The sequence below is a fragment of the Triticum urartu genome, chromosome 7 (assembly GCF_003073215.2).
Source record: "Triticum urartu cultivar G1812 chromosome 7, Tu2.1, whole genome shotgun sequence".
NCBI classification, from domain to species: Eukaryota; Viridiplantae; Streptophyta; class Magnoliopsida; order Poales; family Poaceae; genus Triticum; species Triticum urartu.
Window position 1 is genome coordinate 32,808,009 of NC_053028.1, and position 23,391 is coordinate 32,831,399.

General features: G+C 43.2%; 1 protein-coding gene across 3 annotated transcripts; it reads right to left on the bottom strand.

Moving 5' to 3' along the window:
• Window positions 1-18,951: 18,951 nt before the first annotated feature.
• On the bottom strand, window positions 18,952-22,701 carry LOC125525589. 3 transcript variants are annotated; one of them, XR_007291361.1, is made up of 6 exons: window positions 22,323-22,701; window positions 21,924-22,231; window positions 21,168-21,261; window positions 20,774-20,890; window positions 20,589-20,692; window positions 18,952-19,456 (listed from the first exon to the last, which is right to left on the bottom strand). XR_007291361.1 is itself a non-coding variant. In XM_048690597.1 (5 exons), exons 1-5 carry the CDS (start codon window positions 21,924-21,926, stop codon window positions 19,439-19,441), a joined length of 336 nt encoding a protein of 111 aa, XP_048546554.1. In that variant the 5' UTR covers window positions 21,927-22,701; the 3' UTR covers window positions 18,952-19,438. The 3 variants fall into 3 exon arrangements, 1 of the variants encoding a protein (XP_048546554.1); XR_007291362.1 differs by having other exon boundaries at window positions 21,924-22,256; XM_048690597.1 differs by having other exon boundaries at window positions 21,924-22,701.
• Between the last annotated feature and the right edge of the window lie 690 nt (window positions 22,702-23,391).

The following is a 23,391-nucleotide window of genomic DNA, read 5'->3' on the forward strand; positions in this document are numbered from 1 at the left end:
AAGGCCGGATTCGGAGGCGAGACCGAATACGAGGCGTGCGCCGGGTGCTCCTTCGACAGAGGATGCGGATAAACTGTCCGCCACCCATTCCGAGGTGGAAAGTTCCATGAACCACAGGCGTCGCCGGACTGTTCTTCGTGACGCTTGTTTCTCCCAAGAGGCATTGGATGCCTTCAACTCGGGAGACGCGCACCTCCGTGCCGCTCAAAATGGTCTAGTCAGAGCCACAGAGCAGTATGTAAAAGACATACGGGTGAGAAAATTTGGTGAGTATATATATCAGTAGCCCCTGAGACTTGAAATAGTTAAGATAACTGATTTAAGGGTCATTTGTTATGCAGGTTCTTACAGAAAAGAATACTCAACTGTCCCAGGAGCTGGAAGAGTGCAAAGCCCAACTTCAAGCCACACTGGCCGCAGCAGGGGAGCCCAAAGAGACCCCCTCTGGTAACATATTCTTCAAATGATAAGTATCATATAGAATGCGGCGTGTATGCAGATCTGACGATAAAATTGCAGATGACACTGGAGTAAATCCGGATAAGCAACAGCTCCAACGCCAACTGAAGGCCGGTGAGAACGTGCTTACGAGGGTGAGGCAGGAGAAAAATGATCTCCAAGATGCCAACACCAAGCTGGGCGTGGAACTACAAGATGTTCGCGCCCAACTGTCGGACTCTGTTAAGGAAAATCGGCGGCTTCGACGCGGCATATTTAGTAAGTGCTTGAACGAACTTTCAAAAAGAGTTCGGCGAGGAAGCTGGCTGACAGAGTTATGTCTGTAGGTACGCTAACAGGTCGTCCTGCCGAGGAAATGCCCGGTTCAACGGGAGACCTTCTTCCCGAGCTCTCACAACGGCACGAATGAGTTCGGCAGGTGATGCAAGGCGTCGCCCAGGCGTTGTGGCCATCCGTCTCCTGACCCGAAGGCCTTGGAGAGCTTGCAGAAAAGCTAAAGGGAGCATGGCGGCGCTTCCGATTATGGAAGATATCGGCCTGCCGTCAGGGCGCCAGGGAAGCTTGGGCAATGGTGAAGACACGGTACACGAAGGCTGACCCGAACCACATGGCCGAAATCGGACCTGTGGGGCTCGATGGGAAGGAGATCCCTGTGAGCTTAGTGTACGGTCAAGTAGAATTGGCTGCAAAGTATTCCCAATAGGACTGTAGACTAGACAGCCTTTTGGATGGTATTGAAGAGGAATTCAACCAGTCAAATTGACTATGTAATTTTAAAGTGACATGTATAATGCCTTCTAGCCAGATTGTAGATCGTTTGTCGTGGCGGACCTTTTCGCTTCGACCTCGGGACCCGACGGTCCGAAGTGTATCCGAATACCCTCTCGGTTATGTAAGAACTGGGGCATGCGTGGAGACCAGGCGTAGGGGTCATTAGTGCTTTATCAGACAAGTGCCCAACTAGTTATGTTCTATTACATGGGTAGTAAGAAACATCTTCCAGGGAGAATAGTTCCATTAAGGGTTCCTTTCCCTGGGTAAGCATGCCCTAAAGTGCATGTCTGGACTGCGACAAGAAGCGCAGAAAAAGCATCCGGGGGCAAATATGGACAATAAATAAAAGTCATCTTTTGTTCATCGACTGAATATTCCCTTAAGAGCGCTAGATTTTGGTTTCACCCAGTCTGAGGTACACGTCCGGCTGACCCGACGGTATCAATCGCAGAGGTGCTCCCCTTATGCCCTAGCCGAATTAACGGGAACGTAGGGCATAAATACAAGAGCCAAGCAACCCAGCTTGTCCAAAACTTAAGTCATATCAATGCATATAATGGTGAAAAAAAGGTACATGCGGAAGTATAACACATGTGTTGGGCGTGAGGCCCAGGTAAATAATTTAAGCTTCTGTGAAAGAAGCCCCCAGGTATGAAGAGTGCGGCTAGCGCATCTGTAATGTATGAGTCAGGCACAAGGTGACCCTTGAAGGCCAAGAGAAATAAAAGAAAGAAAGGGAAACAAGACAGATGATGCAGATGCAGAAAATGGACAAAGGGAGGGGACTAACATAGAGTCCAATGCTAGGCGTAGAATCTTCGAAGCCTGGCTGCATTCCATGGGTTCGGCTCGAGTCGACTAGTCGACGCATCCTGCAGTCGGTACGCTCCACCGGTCAGAACTTGGTCGATAATGAAGGGACCTTCCCATTTGGGCTCAAGCTTGTTCTTTTTCTTATCCGGCAGTCGTAGAACTAGTTCGCCAACGTTATAAGTTTTGGCCCGTACTTCTCTGTTTTGGTATCTGCGAGCCTGTTGCTGGTAAAATGCGGAACGGGCTTTGGCTACGTCGCGTTCTTCCTCCAAGGTGTCCAGACTGTCCTGCCGATCGAGCTCGGCTTCTCTTTCTTCGTACATGCGCACTCGAGGTGAGTCATGAATTATGTCATAGGGCAGGACTGCCTCTGCACCGTACACCATAAAAAACGGTGTATATCCGGTACTACGATTCGGCGTGGTCCGCAGCCCCCAGAGTACAGAGTCGAGCTCCTCTACCCAGTGCGTGTCAGACTCCGTTAAGGAGCGCACTAATCTGGGTTTAATGCCACTCATTATAAGACCATTTGCTCGTTCGACTTGACCGTTGGTTTGTGGGTGATAGACTGAAGCATAATCGAGCTTGATGCCCATTTTGCTGCACCAGAGTTTTACCTCGTCAGCCGTGAAGTTCGTGCCGTTATCAGTGATGATGCTGTGGGGGACGCCGTAACGGTGTACAACCCCGGATATGAAATCTATCACCGGTCCGGATTCGGCTGTTTTAACCGGTTTAGCCTCTATCCATTTGGTGAATTTATCCACCATGACCAATAAGTATTTTTGCTTGTGGGTTCCCCTTTAAGGGGTCCAACCATGTCAAGCCCCCAGACTGCGAAGGGCCATGTAATGGGGATTGTTTGGAGGGCGGTGGGTGGCATGTGGCTTTGATTTGCAAAGAGCTGGCAACCGGCGCAACGTTGGACCAAGTCCTGTGCATCTGCCCGGGCTGTTGGCCAATAGAATCCTGTACGGAAGGCCTTGCTTACTAGAGCCCGGGCTGTGGCGTGATGACCGCCGAGTCCGGCGTGAATTTCTGCCAAAAGGTTCCGCCCTTCCTATTCGGAGATGCACCTTTGAAGGACTCCGGTAGCGCTTTTTTTGTACAATTCTCCCTCATGGACCCTGTAGGCCTTGGATCGCCGCACTATGCAGCGTGCCTCATTGTGGTCCTCTGGAAGTTCCTGTCTAGTTAGGTAGGCCAGGAATGGTTCTATCCACGGGGCAATAATGGCCATTATTTCATGGGCTGAATGTGTTATTTCGGTGGCGTAGCCTCCGATTGTGTCAGAGAGTTCGGTATCGGGTATTTTGGCCGGGTCCGGACTGTTGTTACCGGTGTCCCCTTCCCATGCTACGGATGGCTTGAAGAGGCTTTCCAGAAATATGTTGGGAGGGACCGCGTCGCGTTTTTGCGCCGATGCGGGTGAGGATATCCGCCGCCTAATTGTTTTCCCGAGCCACATGGTGAAATTCGAGCCCCTCGAACCGAGCTGACATTTGTAGGACGGCATTGTGATAAGCTACCATTTTTGGATCCTTGGCATCAAAGTCTCCATTTATTTGGGATATCGTGAGGTTCGAATCCCCGCGCACCTCTAGGCGTTGAATGCCCATGGATACTGCCATCCGGAGACCATGTAGAAGGGCCTCATATTCGGCTACGTTGTTGGAGTCCATATACATTATCTGTAGTACGCATTGAACGGTATCTCCTGTTGGGGACGTCAAAATGACGCCAGCCCCCAGACCAGCCAACATTTTGGAGCCGTCGAAGTGCATGATCTAGTTTGAATATGTGCCATACTCTTTAGGGAGTTCGGCTTCCGTCCACTCAGCGACGAAGTCAGACAAAACTTGCGACTTAATAGCTTGGCGTGGCTTGTAAGTTATGTCGAACGAGAGGAGCTCAATGGCCCATTTGGCAATCTGGCCCATCGCGTCACGGTTGTTTATAATATCGTTAAGTGGTACTTCCAAGGCTACCATTATCGAACACTCTTGAAAGTAGTGTCGCAGCTTCCGGGATGCCATAAATACCGCGTACGCTATCTTTTGATAATGTGGGTACCGTGATTTGCATGGAGTAAGGACAGTGGACACATAGTAAACCAGTCTATTTCCATCTTTTGAAGAGTTTCCTCATAGATGAGGTTTAATCCGTTGCCGCCGTCCATGAGTACCTTGGTGAGTCGAAAGCCGTCCACGATTGGACTAAGGACCAGTGCGGCTGGTGCTCGGGCTGTTCGGAATTTAGGTTCGTCACTGGCACTGAAGGTAATAGCCGTGTCACTTCAAGGATTTATTTCTGCTACGTGGCAGATTTCGGCCATGCTGCGGAGTGTTCGCTTGCGTCTATTTTTTGACGCGAAGGTCTCAAAGACCGTTAACACCGTATTGTTTTCCACAGGATGGTGCTCTATAGTATTTGGGAGGAGTAGATCCTCACCACTTTTGGCCACCTGCCGGAGTATCCAACATGCTCTAAGGCTGTGCGTTGGTATTGCATCCGCTGTACTATGAATTTTGCAGGGTCCGTTGAGCCATCCCTCCAGTATGGTTCCTTGCCCCGTAGAGGGCTTTTGCTTTTTGGTAGTTAACCCAGGTGTATTGTGATAATGCACCCTTTTATTTCGGACTGGGTTTGTATTCAGGGCCGGATTATCCCAAAATTTTATTTCGGTTTTCCAGGCGCTTTCCGTCGCATAGTACTTTCGTACTATGGACACCAAGTCGGCAAAGCGTGTAATTTCGCGACGACTTATGGCGTTGAGGATTCCCTTGTCCATGCAATTATTGCAGAAGAATGCAATTGCGTCTTCCTCGCGGCAGTCCTTTATCCTGTTCATGACCAGGAGGAATCTGGCCCAGTAATGGTGTACTGTTTCTTCGGGCTCTTGCCTAATTTGGGATTGATCGCGTATGTTTGGGTGGGTGGGTGGAATTGAATCCGAATCCTCACCCAATCTGAGACTCAGGGGCCAAGGAGTTTCCGGACTCAGAAGTTTGGATTCTTGGATGTTTTCCGATAAATCTAGCCCGCTGCCCGATTCTAGTTTCAGGCCTTGAGTGACATCCTCCCCTCCGCGGGTATCCGGCTTGGAGGGATCGGGAATCTGGACATAGCTAGTCCTTAAGATAGATGAAGGGTTGCCGCATTGTTCCTCCACCACTTCAGCGTGATGGGTGACCTGGGGAGAGTTGATCTCTCTCAGATTGGGTTTAGGCCCAATCTGATCGTAGTCTGTATCGACTCCCAGGGCGGCGATGCGATCCAAGAGCTCGTTCAGGGAAGAGAGATTCATTGGATCTAACTGCTCGGCGAGTTCCGAGTTGACGTGAAGATTGCTTTCGATGACCCGAGAAGTCATCGTTGGCGTGGCGGCCGAACAGGCGGTCATAAGAAAACCACCTAGCCGGAGAGTTTGGCCGATAGCCAAAGCTCCCTCAGCAACAGTGCCGTCTTTAAAGACGGGATGAGACATCCTTCCTGATGGCGATGGCACAGCGGAACTCTCAATGAAAGCACCAATATCGGTGTCAAAACCGGCGGATCTCGGGTAAGGGGTCCCGAACTGTGAGTCTAGGCCGGATGGTAACAGGAGGTAGGGGACACGATGTTTTACCCAGGTTCGGGCCCTCTTGATGGAGGTAAAACCCTACGTCCTGCTTGATTAATATTGATGATATGGGTAGTACAAGAGTAGATCTACCATGAGATCAGAGAGGCTAAACCCTAGAAGCTAGCCTATGGTATGATTGTATGTTGTGGTTGTTGTCCTACGGACTAAAACCCTTCGGTTTATATAGACACCGGAGAGAGTTAGGGTTACACAAGGTCGGTTACAAAGGAGGAGATATCCATATCCGTGTTGCATAGCTTGCCTTCCACGCCAAGTAGAGTCCCATCCGGACACGAGACGAAGTCTTCAATCTTGTATCTTTATAGTCTAACAGTCCGGCCAAAGAATATAATCCGGCTGTCCGGAGACCCCCTAATCCAGGACTCCCTCAATCCCCAATCTTAGGCTCTTGCCACTCCTTGTTCCATAATCCATCAGATCTTTACCCAAAACTTGAAAACTCCACAACACAAAACTTAAATAGAAAATCTCATGAGCTCCGTTAGTGAAAGAAAACAAAACACCACTTCAAGGTACTGTAATGAAATCATTATTGATTTTTATTGGTGTTAAACCTACTGTCTTACAACTTCTCTATGGTTTATAACCTCTTTTACTAGCCATAGATACATCAAAATAAGCAAACAACACACGAAAAACAGAATCTGTCAAAAACAGAACAGTCTGTAGTAATCTGTAGCTAACGCAAACTTATGGAACCCCAAAAATTCTAAAATAAATTTCTGGACGTGATTAATTTATCTATTAATCATCTTCAAAAATAATTAACTAAATATAACTCTCCAAATAAAAATGGCAGGAATTCTCGTGAGCGCGAAAGTTTCTGTTTTTTACAGCAAGATCAAAAAGACTTTCCCCAAGTCTTCCCAACGGTTCTACTTGGCACAAACACTAATTAAACACAAAAAACACAACCAAAACAGAGGCTACATAAATTATTTATTACTAAACAGGAGCAAAAAGCAAGTAATAAAAATAAAATTGGGTTGCCTCCCAACAAGCGCTATCGTTTAACGCCCCTAGCTAGGCATAAAAGCAAGGATAGATCTAGGTATTGCCATCTTTGGTAGGCAATCCATAAGTAGCTCTCATAATAGATTCATATGTTAATTTAATTTTCTTTCTAGGGAAGTGTTCCATGCATTTCCTTAATGGAAATTGGAATGTAATATTCCCTTCCTTCATATCAATAATTGCACCAATCGTTCTAAGGAAAGCTCTACCAAGAATAATAGGACATGAAAGATTGCAATCTATATCAAGAACAATGAAATCTATGGGCACATAGTTCCTATTGCAACAATAAGAACATCATTAATTCTTCCCATAGGTTTCTTAATACTGGAATCCGCAAGGTGCAAGTTTAAAGAACAATCATCAAATTCACGGAATCCTAGCAAATCACATAAAGTTTTCGGAATCGTGGAAACACTAGCACCCAAATCACACAAAGCATAGCATTCATGATCTTTAACTTTAATTTTAATAGTAGGTTCCCACTCATCACAAACTTTTCTAGGGATAGAAACTTCCAACTCAAGTTTTTCTTCATAAGATTGCATCAAAGCATCAACAATATGTTTATTAAAAGCTTTATTTTGACTATAAGCATGAGGATAATTTAGCACGGATTGCAACAAGGAAATACAATCTATCAAAGAGCAATTATCATAATTAAATTCCTTGAAATCCAAAATAGTGGGTTCATTGATATCTAAAGTTTTGACCTCTTCAATCCCACTTTTACCAATTTTTGCATCAAGATCTAAAAACTCCGAATTTTTGGAATGCCTTCTAGGTAAAGGTGGCCCATCTTTAGTCCCATCATTATCAAGATTCATATTGCAAAACAAAGATTTAATAGGATACACATCAATAACTTTTAGATCTTCATCTTTATTTTCATAGAAACTAGAAGAACACGCTTTCACAAAGCAATCTTTCTTAGCATGTGCTACGTCTCGAGCTAGCGTTGGTTTTCCCCGAAGAGGAGGGGGTGATGCAGCACAATAGCGTAAGTATTTCCCTCAGTTTTGGAGAACCAAGGTATCAATCCAGTAGGAGGTCACGCGCAAGTCCCTCGTACCTGCACAAAACGGTAGCAACTCGCAACCAACGCTTAGGGGTTGTCAATCCCTTCACGGTCACTTATGATTGTGAGATCTGATAGAGATAATATTTTTGGTATTTTTGGTATAAAGATGCAAAGTAAAAAGTAAAAGCAAAACAAGTAAAATAAATTAATGGAGATTGATATGATGAGAATAGACCCGGGGGCCATAGGTTTCAGTAGTGGCTTCTCTCAAGAGCATAGATATTCTACGGTGGGTGAACAAATTACTGTTGAGAGCATAGTTATGAGGTTATCTAGGTATGATCATGTATATAGGCATCACGTCCGTGACAAGTAGACCGACTCCTGCCTGCATCTACTACTATTACTCCACTCATCGACCGCTATCCAGCATGCATCTAGAGTATTTAGTTAAAAACAAAGTAACGCCTTAAGCAAGATGACATGATGTAGAGGAATAAATTCATGCAATATGATAAATACCCCATCTTGTTATCCTCGATGGCAACAATACAATACGTGCCTTGCAACTCTTTCTGTCACTGAGTACGGACACCACAAGATTGAACCCAAAGCTAAGCACTTCTCCCATTGCAAGAACTACCAATCTAGTTGGCCAAACCAAACGGATAATTCGAAGAGACTTGCAAAGATAGCTCAATCATACATAAAATAATTCAGAGAAGATTCAAATATTATTCATAGATAAGTTGGATCATAAACCCACAATTCATCGGTCTCAACAAACACACCGCAAAAAGAAGATTACATCGAATAGATCTCCACGAGAGAGGGAGAGAACATTGTATTGAGATCCAAAAAGAGAGAAGAAGCCATCTAGCTACTAGCTATGGACCCGAAGGTCTGAAGTAAACTACTCACACTTCATCGGAAGGGCTATGGTGTTGATGTAGAAGCCCTCCGTGATGGATGCCCTCTCCGGCGGAGCTCCGGAACAGGCCCCAAGATGGGATCTCGTGGATACAGGAAGTTGCGGCGGTGGAATTAGGTTTTTTGGCTCCTTCTTTGGTCTAATGGGGGTACGTAGGTATATATAGGAGGAAGGAGCACGTCGGTGGAGCTCCGAGGGGCCCACGAGGCAAGGGGGCGCGCCCTCCACCCTCGTGACCTCCCCGGAAACTTCTTGGAGTAGGGTCCAAGTCTCCTGGATCACGTTCGGTGCGAAGATCATGTTCCCGAAGGTTTCATTCCGTTTGGACTCCGTTTGATATTCTGTTTCCTCGAAATACTGAAATAGGCAAAAACAGCAATTCTGGGCTGGGCCTCCGGTTAATAGGTTAGTCCCAAAAATAATATAAAAGTGGAAAATAAAGCCCAATATAGTCCAAAACATTAGATAAAGTAGCATGGAGCAATCAAAAATTATAGATATGTTGGAGACGTATCAGGCATCCCCAAGCTTAATTCCTGCTCGTCCTCGAGTAGGTAAATGATAAAAAGAGAATTTTTGATGCGGAGTGATACTTTGGCATAATTTCAATGTAAATCTTCTTAATCATGGTATGAATATTCAGATCCAAAAGGTTCAAGACAAAAGTTCATATTGACATAAAAATGATAATACTTCAAGCATACTAATCAAACAATTATGTCATCTCAAAATAACATGGCCAAAGGAAGTTCACCCCTACAAAATCATATAGTTAGGCTATGCTTCATTTTCGTCACACAAAGATGTTCCCAACTTCTATACCCCCGATGACAAGCCAAGCAATTGTTTCATACTCAAATAATCTCAAACTTTTTCAACCTTCATGCAATACATGAGCGCGAGCCATGGACATAGCACTATGGGTGGTATAGAATATGATGATGGGGATTGTGTGGAGAAGACAAAAAAAGGAGAAAGTCTCACATCAACGAGGCTAATCAATGAGCTATGGAGATGACCATCAATTGATGTTAATGCAAGGAGTAGGGATTGCCATGCAACGGATGCACTAGAGCTAAGAATGCTCAACAAAAGAAAACTAGTGGGTGTGCATCCAACTTGCTTGCTCATGAAGACCTAGGGCATTTTGAGGAAGCCCATCGTTGGAATATACAAGCCAAGTTCTATAATGAAAAATTCCCACTAGTATGAACAAGACAACTTATGAGACTCACTATATGAAAATCATGGTGCTACCTTGAAGCACAATATATGAGACTCACTACATGAAGAACAAGGTGCTACTTTGAAGCACAAGTGTGGAAAAAGAGATAGTAGCATTGCCCTTTTTATTTTCTCTCTTTTTTTGGGCCTTTATTTTTTTTTTCTTTTTGGCCTTTCTCTCTTTTTTTTGATTGGGCAATGCTCTAATAATGATGATCATCACACTTCTATTGATTACAATATAATGATTACAACTCGATACTAGAACAAGATATGACTCTATATGAATGCCTCCGGCGGTGTACCGGGATGGTGCAATGAATCAAGAGTGACATGTATGAAAAATAATGCATGGTGGCTTTGCCACAAATACGATGTCAACTAAAAGATCATGCAATGGCAATATGACAAAAGTAAAGCATGTCATGATGATGATGATGATGGAAGTTGCATGGCAATATATCTCGGAATGGCTATGGAAATGCCATGATAGGTAGGTATGGTGGCTGTTTTGAGGAAGATATAGGGAGGTTTATGTGTGAAAGAGCGTATCATATCACGGGGTATGGATGCACCGGCGAAGTTTGCACCAACTCTCAATGTGAGAAAGGGCAATGCACGGTACCGAAGAGGCTAGCAAATGGCGGAAAGGTAAAAGTGCGTATAATCCATGGACTCAACATTAGTCAAAAGAACTCATATACTTATTGCAAAAATTTAGAAGTCATCAAAAATCAAGTACTACGCGCATGCTCCTAGGGGGATAGATTGGTAGGAAAAGACCATCGCTCGTCCCCGACCACCACTCATAAGGATGCACAAGCCAGGTACACTTCATGCTTCAAATTTGTTACACAACTTTAACCATACATGCATGCTACGGGACTTGCTAACTTCAACACAAGTATTTCTCAAATTCACAACTACTCAACTAGCACGACTATGATATTATCACCTCCATATCTCAAAACAATTATCAAGCATCAAACTTATCTTAGTATTCAACCCACTAAAAATAAAGTTTCACATATCTTCAATACCAAGTATATTAACATTAAGCAAATTACCATGCTATTAACGACTCTCAAAATAATCTAAGTGAAGCATGAGAGATCAAGTTTCTTTAAAACAAACCACCACCGTGCTCTAAAAGATCTAAGTGAAGCACTAGAGCAAAAATTATCATGCTCAAAAGGATATAAGTGAAGCACATAGAGTAAACTATCAAGCTCAAAAGATATAAGTGAAGCACATAGAGTATTCTAACAAATTTCAATTCATACATGGCTCTCTCAAAAAGTGTGTAAAGCAAGGATGATTGTGGTAGACTAACAAGCAAAGACACAAATAATACAAGACGCTCCAAGCAAAACACATATCATGTGGTGAATAAAAATATAGCCCCAAGTAAATTACCGATGGAAGTGGACGAAAGAGGGGATGCCTTCCGGGGCATCCCCAAGCTTTGACTTTTTGGTGTCCTTGGATTATCTTGGGGGTGCCATGGGCATCCCCAATCTTAGGATCTTGCCACTCCTTGTTCCATAATCCATCAAAAGAATTCACCCAAAACTTGAAAACTTCACAACACAAAACTCAATAGAAATCTCGTGAGCTCCGTTAGAGAAAGAAAACAAAAGACTACTTTAAGGTACTGTAGTGAACTTTTTATTTATTTGTATTGGTGTTAAACCTACTGTATTCCAACTTCTCTATGATTTATAAACTATTTTACTAGCCATAGATTCATCAAAATAAGCAAACAACACACGCAAAACAAAATCTGTCAAAAACAGAACAGTCTGTAGTAATCTATTACTAACGCAAACTTCTGGAACCCAAAAAATTCTACCAAAATTAGACGACCTGGGAAATTTGTTTATTGATTAGCAGCAATTGGAATCACTATTTTATCACGTTCTGGTGATTTTTGACAATTCGGGCACTGAGCGCAAAGATTCTGGAAATTACAGCAAGATCAAATAACTATCTTCCAAGAAGATCTAATAGGTTTAACTTGGCACAAACACTAATTAAAAGATAAAACCACATATAAACAGAATCTAGATGGATTATTTATTCCTAAACAGAACCAAAAACAAAAAACACAAAATAAAATCGGGTTGCCTCCCAACAAGCGCTATCGTTTAACGCCCCTAGCTAGGCATAAAAGTAAGGATAGATCTAGGTATTGCCATCTTTGGTAGGCAATCCATAAGTGGCTCTCATGATAGATTCATATGGTAATTTTATTTTCTTTCTAGGAGAGTGTTCCATGCCCTTCTTTAAGGGAAATTGGAATTTAATATTCCCTTCCTTCATATCAATAATTGCACCAATCGTTCTAAGGAAAGGCCTACCAAGAATAATAGGACATGAAGGATTGCAATCTATATCAAGAACGATAAAATCTACGGGCACATAATTCCTATTTGCAACAATAATAACATCATTAATTCTTCCCATAGGCTTTTTAATAGTGGAATCCGCAAGATGCAAGTTTAGAGAGCAATCATCAAAGTCACGGAAATCTAGCAAATCACACAAAGCTTTGGGGATAGTAGAGACACTAGCACCCAAATCACACAAAGCATGAAAATCATAATTTTTAATTTTAATCTTAATTTTAGGTTCCCACTCATCATGGAGTTTTCTAGGGATAGAAACTTTCAACTCAAGCTTTTCTTCATAAGATTGCATTAAGGCGTCAACAATGTGTTCGGTAAAGGCCTTATTTCGACTATAAGCATGAGGAGAATTTAACACGGATTGCAACAAGGAAATAAAATCAATTAAAGAGCAATTTTCATAGTTGAATTCCTTGAGATCCAAAATAGTGGGTTTAGCAATATCTAGATTTTTATTTCTTTCAATCCCTTTTTTTATCAATTTCATCATCAGGATCTAAAAACTCAGAATTCTTAGAACGCCTTCTAGGTAAGGGAAGGTCATAATCAGATTCATCAAGATTCACATTGCAAAACAACGATTTAATAGGGGACACATCAATAACTTTTAGATCTTCATCTTGGTTCTCATAGTTATTCGGTTTAGCGGCCATCTTATTGACTAAGGTGGCTTGCATATCCGAAATTTCAGCGGTCATTTTTTCAAGATGAGCAATTTGGGCTCTTACACCATCAAATTCTTTGGACATATCATCGAGCTCTTTATTCATATAACTCATAACACTCTTTTGTTCCTTAAGCTCATTTCTAAAGAAATTATTATGCTCAAATTGCAAGACCATAAACTTCCTAACATTGTTTTCGATATCTTCTAGCCTTTTAAGGTGAAGATCACCAAAATTAGGTAAGGCCATCGTGACGAACAAGAAAACTAACACACGAGCAAACAAAAGGCAAAGGGAAAGAGAGGCGAATAAAACGGCAAGGGTGAAGTGGGGGAGAGGAAAACGAGAGGCAAATGGCAAATAATGTAATGCGAGAGATAGAGATTGTGATGGGTACTTGGTATGTTGACTTTTGCGTAGGCTTCCCCGGCAACGGCGCCAGAAATGGCTTGTTGACGGGAGAGTAAATCTTGACTTGACTTGGCGTAGGCCTCCCCGGCAACGGCGCCAGAAATCCTTCTTGCTACGTCTCGAGCTAGCGTTGGTTTTCCCCGAAGAGGAGGGGGTGATGCAGCACAGTAGCGTAAGTATTTCCCTCAGTTTTTGAGAACCAAGGTATCAATCCAGTAGGAGGTCACACGCAAGTCCCTCGTACCTACACAAAACGGTAGCAACTCGCAACCAACGCTTAGGGGTTGTCAATCCCTTCACGGTCACTTATGAGAGTGAGATCTGATAGAGATAATTTTTTTGGTATTTTTGGTATAAAGATGCAAAGTAAAAAGTAAAAGAAAAACAAGTAAAATAAAGTAATGGAGATTGATATGATGAGAATAGACCCGGGGGCCATAGGTTTCACTAGTGGCTTCTCTCAAGAGCATAGATATTCTACGGTGGGTGAACAAATTACTATTGAGCAATTAATAGAATTGAGCATAGTTATGAGATTATCTAGGTATGATCATGTATATAGGCATCACGTCCGTGACAAGTAGACCGACTCCTGCCTGCATCTACTACTATTACTCCACTCATCGACCGCTATCCAGCATGCATCTAGAGTATTAAGTTAAAAACAAAGTAACGCCTTAAGCAAGATGACATGATGTAGAGGAATAAATTCATGCAATATGATAAACCCCATCTTGTTATCCTCGATGGCAACAATACAATACGTGCCTTGCAACTCTTTCTGTCACTAAGTAAGGACACCACAAGATTGAACCCAAAGCTAAGTACTTCTCCCATTGCAAGAATTACCAATCTAGTTGGCCAAACCAAATGGATAATTCGAAGAGACTTGCAAAGATAACTCAATCATACATAAAAGAATTCAGAGAAGATTCAAATATTATTCATAGATAAGTTGGATCATAAACCCACAATTCATCGGTCTCAACAAACACACCGCAAAAAGAAGATTACATCGAATAGATCTCCACGAGAGAGGGGGAGAACATTGTATTGAGATCCAAAAAGAGAGAAGAAGCCATCTAGCTACTAGCTATGGACCTGAAGGTCTGAAGTAAACTACTCACACTTCATCGGAAGGGCTATGGTGTTGATGTAGAAGCCCTCCGTGATGGATGCCCTCTCCGGCGGAGCTCCGGAACAGGCCCCAAGATGGGATCTCATGGATACAGGAAGTTGCGGCGGTGGAATTAGGTTTTTTGGCTCCTTCTTTGGTCTAATGGGGGTACGTAGGTATATATAGGAGGAAGGAGCACGTCGGTGGAGCTCCGAGGGGCCCACGAGGCAGGGGGGCGTGCCCAGGGGGGGCGCCCTCCACCCTCGTGACCTCCCCGGAAACTTCTTGGAGTAGGGTCCAAGTCTCCTGGATCACGTTCGGTGCGAAGATCACGTTCCCGAAGGTTTCATTCCGTTTGGACTCCGTTTGATATTCTGTTTCCTCGAAATACTGAAATAGGCAAAAAACAGCAATTTTGGGCTGGGCCTCCGGTTAATAGGTTAGTCCCAAAAATAATATAAAAGTGGAAAATAAAGCCAAATATAGTCCAAAACAGTAGATAAAGTAGCATGGAGCAATCAAAAATTATAGATACGTTGGAGACGTATCAGCATGCATCCTAGCGGTTCTTTCTTTGCACTCATCAATGGAAATTCTCATGGCTTTGAGAGACTCATTGATATCATGCTTAGGTGGAATAGATCTAAGTTTCAAAGAATCAACATCAAGATAAATTCTATCAACGTTCCTAGCCAATTCATCAACCTTAAGCAATTTTTCTTTAAGAAAAGCATTGAAATTCTTTTGCGAATTCATAAACTCCTTAACACTAGTCTCAAATTCAGAGGGCATCTTATTAAAATTTCCATAAGAATTGTTGTAGGAATTGCCATAATTATTAGAGGAATTACTACACTAGTAGAAAAAGGGTCAAATGTGTCCATTAGTGCCGGTTCCAACGGCTAGGCGGGAGGAGATCTTTAGTACCGGTTCGTGGCGAACCTTTAGCACCGGTTCATGCCACGAATCGGTACTAATGAGAGTGGTGGCAGGATGTTGTTAGAGTGGGGCCCCTCCAGCACCTTTAGTACCGGTTCGTGCCACGAACCGGTACTAAAGGTCGTCCTATATAAACCCTTCATCCACCAGCACTCTGTTCTTCCCCCTTTCCCCTCTCCCTCTCCTCTGTTCTTCCCTTCTTCCTCTCGAGTTCATCACAAAATTTGCCCCAAATTTGTCAAGATTTACAGGCCCCCATCCATTCAAATGATCACAAAGGTTAGCAACTTTGTCCTTTCATCTCTCATTGCTAGATTAGCTCTTGCATTGGTTTATATAGTGATTAATTGTGGGTTTTAGTAATTTGGGAGGAATTATATGTGGTAGTATTTGATTTACATGCAAATTGAGGTCAAAATAACACTTAGTTTGCATATGTAGGTGTGGTTTACTTAGTGCCTTCTAAATCTCCGTCATAACCATCGTCGATCGCCCGCACCATCCCGTCGCCGGCACCACCTTGTGGTGAGCCTCTTGTTCATGAAATTTTATATAAAAATTGATGTTTGTGTGATTTGGATATATAGTTACTCGTATAATTATCTTACCTGTATGTTGTTTGTTATACATAGTGCCATGGTTTTGATATCCGTCCCCGTTGGCCCTCGTCCTTGTTATGATTCGGATGTGGTATATTCTCTTTTAAAACTATTTGTTGCATTTCGTGTTTATGACAAATTATGCCCATCAAGCTGACATAGATATTTGTATGTAGGAGGTAGTTGAACCGGAAATTACAACCGACCCTATTACCGAGAGGTTAAATTTAGTTGAAAGAGAAAACGAGGATTTGAAAGAAAAATTGAAAAGAATTGAGGGGTAGAAGATGGAATTGGAGTTGCATGTTGCCGATGTCGTCGATGATCACAAGATTAAGATGGAGAAAATGCGCTTGAAGATTAGAAAGATTAGAAAATATGCCATTCATAGTGAGGCTTGGTATCATTATGCTGTTGGATTAATTGTTACCTTAGTTGCGATCTTGATCGCATTTGTTGTTGCATTTAAATTCTTTAGCTAGAGAGTTATTTGTTTGTTGCATTTAAGTGTTGTATGAACTTTATGTATTGTATTAATTTGGTGTTTTCGGTGCTGTGTATTGAAGATGAGCCGGCAATGGATGTACGATGACCGATGCTCTCCCGAGTTCATTAATGGCATGCATACTTTTCTGCTTGAGGCTGAGGCAAACAAGCGGGGCGGATGGTTTTATGCCTTGTCCATGTGCTGGCTGTAAGAATGGTCACAATTACTCTACGTCAAGAACCATTCACGTCCACCTGTTTGAGTCCGGTTTCATGCCCTACTATAATGTTTGGACCAAGCACGGAGAAAGAGGGGTTATGATGGAAGACAATGAAGAAGAAGAGGACGACGACAGCTATCCTGGCCATGGGTTCCCTCAATACGATGATACAACAATGAGGGAAGAAGCTGAGTCGGTAATGCGGGAAGAAGCTGAGCCGGTAATGCGGGAAGAAGCTGAAGAAGAGGCATCGGATGAGCCCGTTGATGATCTAGGTCGGGCCATTGCCGATGCAAAGAGAAACTGCGCAAGTGATTTGGAGAAGAAGTTGCAGCGCATGTTAGAGGATCACAAAAAATTGTTGTACCCGAATTGCATAGGTGACAAGAAAAATTTGGGCACCACACTGGAATTGCTGCAATGGAAGGCAGAGAATGGTGTATCTGACAAGGGATTTGGAAAGTTGCCGGTAATGATAAAGAATATGCTTCCAAAGGACAACAAATTGCCCGAGAGTACGTACGAAGCAAAGAAGGCTGTCTGCCCTCTAGGGTTAGAGGTGCAGAAGATACATGCATGCCCTAATGATTGCATCCTCTACCGCGGTGAGTACGAGGATTTGAACGCTTGCCCGGTATGCGGTGCATTGCGCTATAAGATCAACCGCGATGACCCTGGTGATGTTGAGGGCGAGCGCCCCAAGAAGAAGATTCCTGCCAAGGTGATGTGGTATGCTCCTATAATACCACGTTTGAAATGTTTGTTCCAAAACAAAGAGCATGCCAAGGCGATGCGATGGCATAGAGAAGACCGTAAGAAAGATGGAAAGTTGAGAGTACCCGCTGACGGGTCGCAGTGGAGAAAAATTGAAAGAAAGTACGGGAAGGAGTTTGCAGATGACGCAAGGAACGTATGGTTTGGTCTAAGCGCAGATGGCATTAATCCTTTTGGGGAGCAGAGCAGCAACCATATCACCTGGCCTGTGACTCTATGTTTGTATAACCTTCCTCCTTGGTTGTGCATAAAGCGAAAGTTCATTATGATGCCAGTGCTCATCCAAGGCCCTAAGCAACCCGGCAACGACATTGATGTGTACCTAAGGCCATTAGTTGAAGAACTCTTACAACTGTGGAATGAAACAGGTGTACGTGCGTGGGATGAGCACATGAGGAAAGAATTTGACCTAAAGGCGTTGCTGTTCGTGACCATGAATGATTGGCCTGCTCTCAGTAACCTTTCAGGACAGACAAATAAGGGATACCGCGCATGCATGCACTGTTTGGATGATACCGACAATATATATTTGGCTAATTGTAAGAAGAATGTGTACCTGGGACATCGTCGATTTTTTCCGAGAAGGCATCCCGTAAGAAAGAAATGCAAGCATTTCAAAGGTGAGGCGGATCACCGGACGAAGCCTCGCCACCGTACTGGTGCTGGTGTACATGATATGGTCAAGGATTTGAAGGTGGTCTTTGAAAAGGGTCCTGGTGGACAACCTGTTCCGAATGACGGTGACGGACGCGCACCCATGTGGAAGAAGAAATCTATATTTTGGGACCTACCCTATTGGAAAGACCTAGAGAGGGTTACGGCAAGGTTGAAAGTTGGCATGGTATCATAATTTCACCCACATAGCATGTGCAAAAAAGTAGAGAGGGTTACGACAAAAACTGGATGCACTTCGTGTACAAAATGGACAATCTCTTTCAAACTATCAGGGTTTCGGACGAAAACTCATCTGTTACAAAGGCATTTCATTTTTTAAATATCCTAAGCATTATCAAATTGAATATAATGATAAAACACACTAAGTATAAATCGAACTATATTTATCATCCAAGTCAAGAATGAATTAGCGGACCATGATTAAAACTGCGGATATTTGCATAGAAATTACAATATAATTAGTTGGAAATTGAAACTGTCAAAAGTGTAATCTAGAGTTCATGTATCCAGTCCATTAATCAATATGACAAGGCAGTATAAGCTAGGTCCGAATTCTGATTCCTAAGCTTAACAGTGCCAAAGTACCTATCATTTTGCAGAATTATATGAGTTGTATTAATGGCAAAAAAGTAGTCCATGAATACAACAAAAGTAGTTGAATTGAAAGTGAAGCACAGAGCACCACCTAATATTCATAGGAGCTGTTCTTGTCTTGTCAAAAATGTTTCCACTTCAGCTAAAGGAGCACAGGGGCTAGGATCCTTGAGAAATAAACATCACAAAAAATTGTTATTCCAGTTTGAAAGAACAAGTGCAGACTCCACAAATCCCCACCATAAGTAATAACAAGGTAAAGGGAACAACGGCTATTGCCTTCACTAACTGAACTTATATAAACATACATCATGAGCTATCCTTCTTGGAAGAATGATCAGAAGCAGACGAGGATGCGGAGCTCGCCCATGCCCTATCTTTTGACTCGCTTAACACAAGTACAACATGCCGCATCAACAATCTCTCACACAGCGACAGGTAACTACATAGCAGAGCAATTTCCAAGAACTCAATGATCGACAGCGGCTTTATCTTCCAAATCCAGATTAGTGTCGAGGATCCCTGGGCCCAGAGAATTGTCCCCGATGTAATTTTTTGCCGATGTTACGATATCACCTCCCAGTTATATTTGTTGCACATGTGCACTACCTATTAGCACCTCCAACCACACAACGCCATATCTGTATGCCAGATTTCTCAGTGACCATCATCGTGTACGCATATTCTGATCAAATGAGAAGAACGGGATCAGCACTTTGTACATCAGCAAACCAGTAAAAACTCTGAATAAATGACAGTAAGGCAGGGCGGATTCATTGGAGCCGAGAGTAAGGCAGCGCAAATCCATTAAACCATTAAAACTTAGAGGAGTGGGAGTGAGTTATTATATATCTAGTCACAAGATGCATTACACATATAGATAACATCTACTGTGTTTAAATATCCACACAATGACCAGACAACTATTTTAAAGAAATGTGTCACTTTTAGTCAACAGAAGACGACAGGGATAAGCCCTGTCGAGACTCCGAGAGACTAATGAGGGATGTCGCCAGTCCTCGAATCTTTACCCATCCCAACCTTCATTGTGTACCCAGTTGAATTATATAAGATTCGTTTTCTTATCTAAGGGGTCTGTCTGAGTTCTGATATATTACCTTAAACTCTATCTAATTGTGCCCACAATATCAGCATACAGTTCTTAAGAAATAAGCCGAGAAGAATTTCATTAGCATAAAGTAACCAAGGGTGTTGTAGGAATTGTCCAAAGGTAAGGAAGTATCCCTTTGACCAACCTTTTGCTAAGATACCGAACTTGATTACGTATACTGGAATTTAAGTCACTTTGAGTAATAGGTGCAACACAACCTGTTTAAACATTATCTTGATTAATAATTGCAAAAGTATTTACAGTATAGGGGACCAAACTTGGCTAAGTGACAGAATGCTATCAACTTTCTGTCAGATACTTCCGTTGATGTGTTGTGTGTATGGTTCCAACACCTACAGAATTATATATGTGTTTGATGGAATGATTCCATTCTAGACCTATCTCTGAAATTAGTATGTGATATCTCTGAAAGTAGTATGTTGCTGCTTCTAGCAACAGTGGTAGAGTGCACATTCATGGAATACATCTGGCGTAGGAGCAAAGACATGAGGATAACTATAGAATGAATACATGGAGATAACAAAAAGAGTAGAAAAAAGGGTACAACAATAAGCTACATATTGAGATCTACTCCTACCAAAAAAATGCCAGTCAAAGATTTCATTAAAAAAAAATAGCACAAACAACTCCTAGGAAGCTCTAACTAAGTAGTACATATGATTTTACACGATTGAGATCCCCTTACACTATTACTTTTGGCAGTACTAACTTCCTGGTTCACTTCTAACATTTTGGCCAGTGAAATATGATTTTCCACATTTTCACCATCTTGTGCTTCATCAATGGTAGCTACATAGAGATGAGGTGTTAATGAAAACCATCTATATGTCAAGGAAGCAAGCGAACAACATTTAATATAATCAGGCACACCTTGGATAGTTAGATATATCGACTCTGTCTGACAAACTTTGTGCTTCATTGTAAAGATCATGCCTCTGTTCATCCAAATGGTTGTCGCCACCTGCCTGGTCTGCCAGATAAGAATGCCTGATATCATTAAAAATTATTAATTTATGGATAAGGATAGAATATAATAGCTATGAGAAAGAAATCTCTAGAAATAAATAATTAATGCCACGAATAGGGATGTTAATAATTATTGTGAAACTGTTAGTATCAAGACTTGTACAACAGAGCTACATATCTCGCACCCTGATTGCAATAAAGGATAATTCAAGAGATGTGTCAGATCAATTTAGGACAACTAATGGAATAGGAGCTAGGTGGAAACTGAAAATATTCTGGGTGAGCATATATACTATACCTGCAGATGTCTCTGCCATGTGGGAACGTTCTTGTAGTTTAACCGGGAGGTGACATCGAACATGATGATTGATGATTTGCACAGGCCATGGATGCTGAAAAACAGTAGGAAATAGTAAGAATCCACTCTGTCAATGTGCACAAGCCAAAAAAAAGGTAGCAACACAATTTTCTTTTAAAACGACAGCACAAGATATGAACCATTGCTTTGCTGAAAATGACAAACTCTCAACAATTAACAAGAGACCCTATAGTCTTACTTAACAGTCCTAGTACCAACCCAAATACAACTATAAATTACTAATGATCCATGCAAAACTAAAAGTCGAAAAACTGCAGGTTTGATAGTTCTGTACTGAATGCACAGGACATAGTGTTGAACTTCACAATGGTAAAGCGCAAGGACAACGAGGTTTCCAGTAAAATCTAACAAGCACATAAGATCAAGAAATGCTTAGAAGCCATCAACATGCTCCATGTGTCCACCACAAAGTACAGTAACATGGTGCTAAGCTAGACACTCCATGTCGAAGGTTAAACCTGGTCAGAATCTCTACAGCCAAAAGCAGACGAATCTAAAGCAACCATCCAAATACAGCGATCAGGTGAGCTTTTACACAATCCTCAAACCCACGATGGCACTTCCAATCAAGAGCACTACCAGGATTCTATTCTACACTAATCATCCATGGATGGAAAACGACAGCTAATTCAGATAGTTGCGAGTCATAGAGGAATGAATGGATGATGGACTCACCATCGGGCTGTAGTGTGACGGCTCCTCAATAGCCGGCGCTGCCGTAAGGTCGGATCTGACGAGTCACGCGAGGAAAATGGCACCCTCCGCCGGTGCTCTGCATCGACCCCAACACCTGTGTGACCCGTACCAACGGCATCGCCTCCCGTCTACTGACGACTTGCATCTCCACTCCCACCTCATCCCCGTCCTCTGCGGGCTTCAGATCAACGCAGACGGCATCGTGGGGTGGGGGCAGCGCGACCTAGTGTTTGTCCTTGTGGGCGAGGGCGGGGAGCTGAGGGAGGTTGCGCCAGTTTGTGGATGCGCTAGAGGCGCCGACGGTGGCGGCATCTAGATTATCAAAACACAAGTCCTCATAGAATCCTATAGATGGATGAACCCAAAGAAGCTGCTTACCTCCAACTTTAACCAGATCAGGCGATGGCGAAGACAGCACGGACTGCTCAACCTCCTCGTCCTTCTCTTCGACGCCACACGACGAGGTAGGACGATGGCAGCATGGACTGCTGGACCTCCTTGTCGCTCTCTCCGGCGCCGCGCACCGAGGGGAGAGGACTACAATGGCTCCCACACGAATTGACTCGGTGGAGAAGCGGGTCTCGGAAGGGGCCCTTCCTCCGGTGGCATGCACGACAGAGCCGGAGGATCTTGGATGGGAGGTGGCGGCGGCGGCGGCGGAAGAGAGGTAGCGTGGGAGAGAGGGGCGGAAGTTTATTTCCTTTTCTCTTTTCTCTTGCTATTTTCATCGAGGAAAGGTTTCACGGGAGGGAGGAGGTGTTACTTGAGGAAGTGTTTGCCTTCCTCTTTCTTAGCGACGAAGCGAGGTGGGGGTGGGAAGGAAGCTTCCTGTGAGACGCGAACCAGAGGCCAGCGCGAAGCTCGATCCCGATTGGCCGCCCCGAACAGTGCGCCTCGATGACGTGGCTATCACGAGTGGGCGCACATTGCGCGACTATTAAAGGGTTGTATTGGTACTGTGTATCTTCATGCCTATATTTCTCATGTGTCTTGTCGTTCGTACAATCACCCCTCGTCTCTCTCTCCGTCATTGTCCCTCCCATCGCACTTCGTTGTACCTCCCGTCCCTCTCAGTTTCCACCCCTCCTCTCTCTTAGGGTGGCGTCTCTTCTCCACCCTCCTAAACATGCCCCTTTTCTTTGGTGTGTGGGTTGGAGACGACTTAATTTTACCCCAAAATCATCAAAAAAATGATGTCGAGAGGCATACAGAGTGGGTTGGAGTTTCTCTGTGTCCAAGAAGTGTGTGAGCTCCGGTTGAGATGAATGAAGTAAGCAACCACCCATTGAAATGCTAATGCCACTACACTCAACACGAGTATAACCACAATCCTCTTAGTTACAATGCATTTCTCTAGCATGGTATACGGCGTAACAAAATAATAGCTTGATTTCACCGAAATGCTTTTGTGTAGTAGATAAACAATCCTCTCTGAACTATCTCACAA

What these genes read in the sequence shown, in the direction of transcription:
- LOC125525589 (XM_048690597.1), bottom strand. An exon ending in CATGGCAGAGACATCTGCAG is followed by an intron (nt 20,891 to 21,167) that starts GTATAGTATATA and finishes TAATGATATCAG; the next exon opens with GCATTCTTATCTGGCAGACC. An exon ending in GATATATCTAACTATCCAAG is followed by an intron (nt 20,693 to 20,773) that starts GTGTGCCTGATT and finishes ATCTCTATGTAG; the next exon opens with CTACCATTGATGAAGCACAA.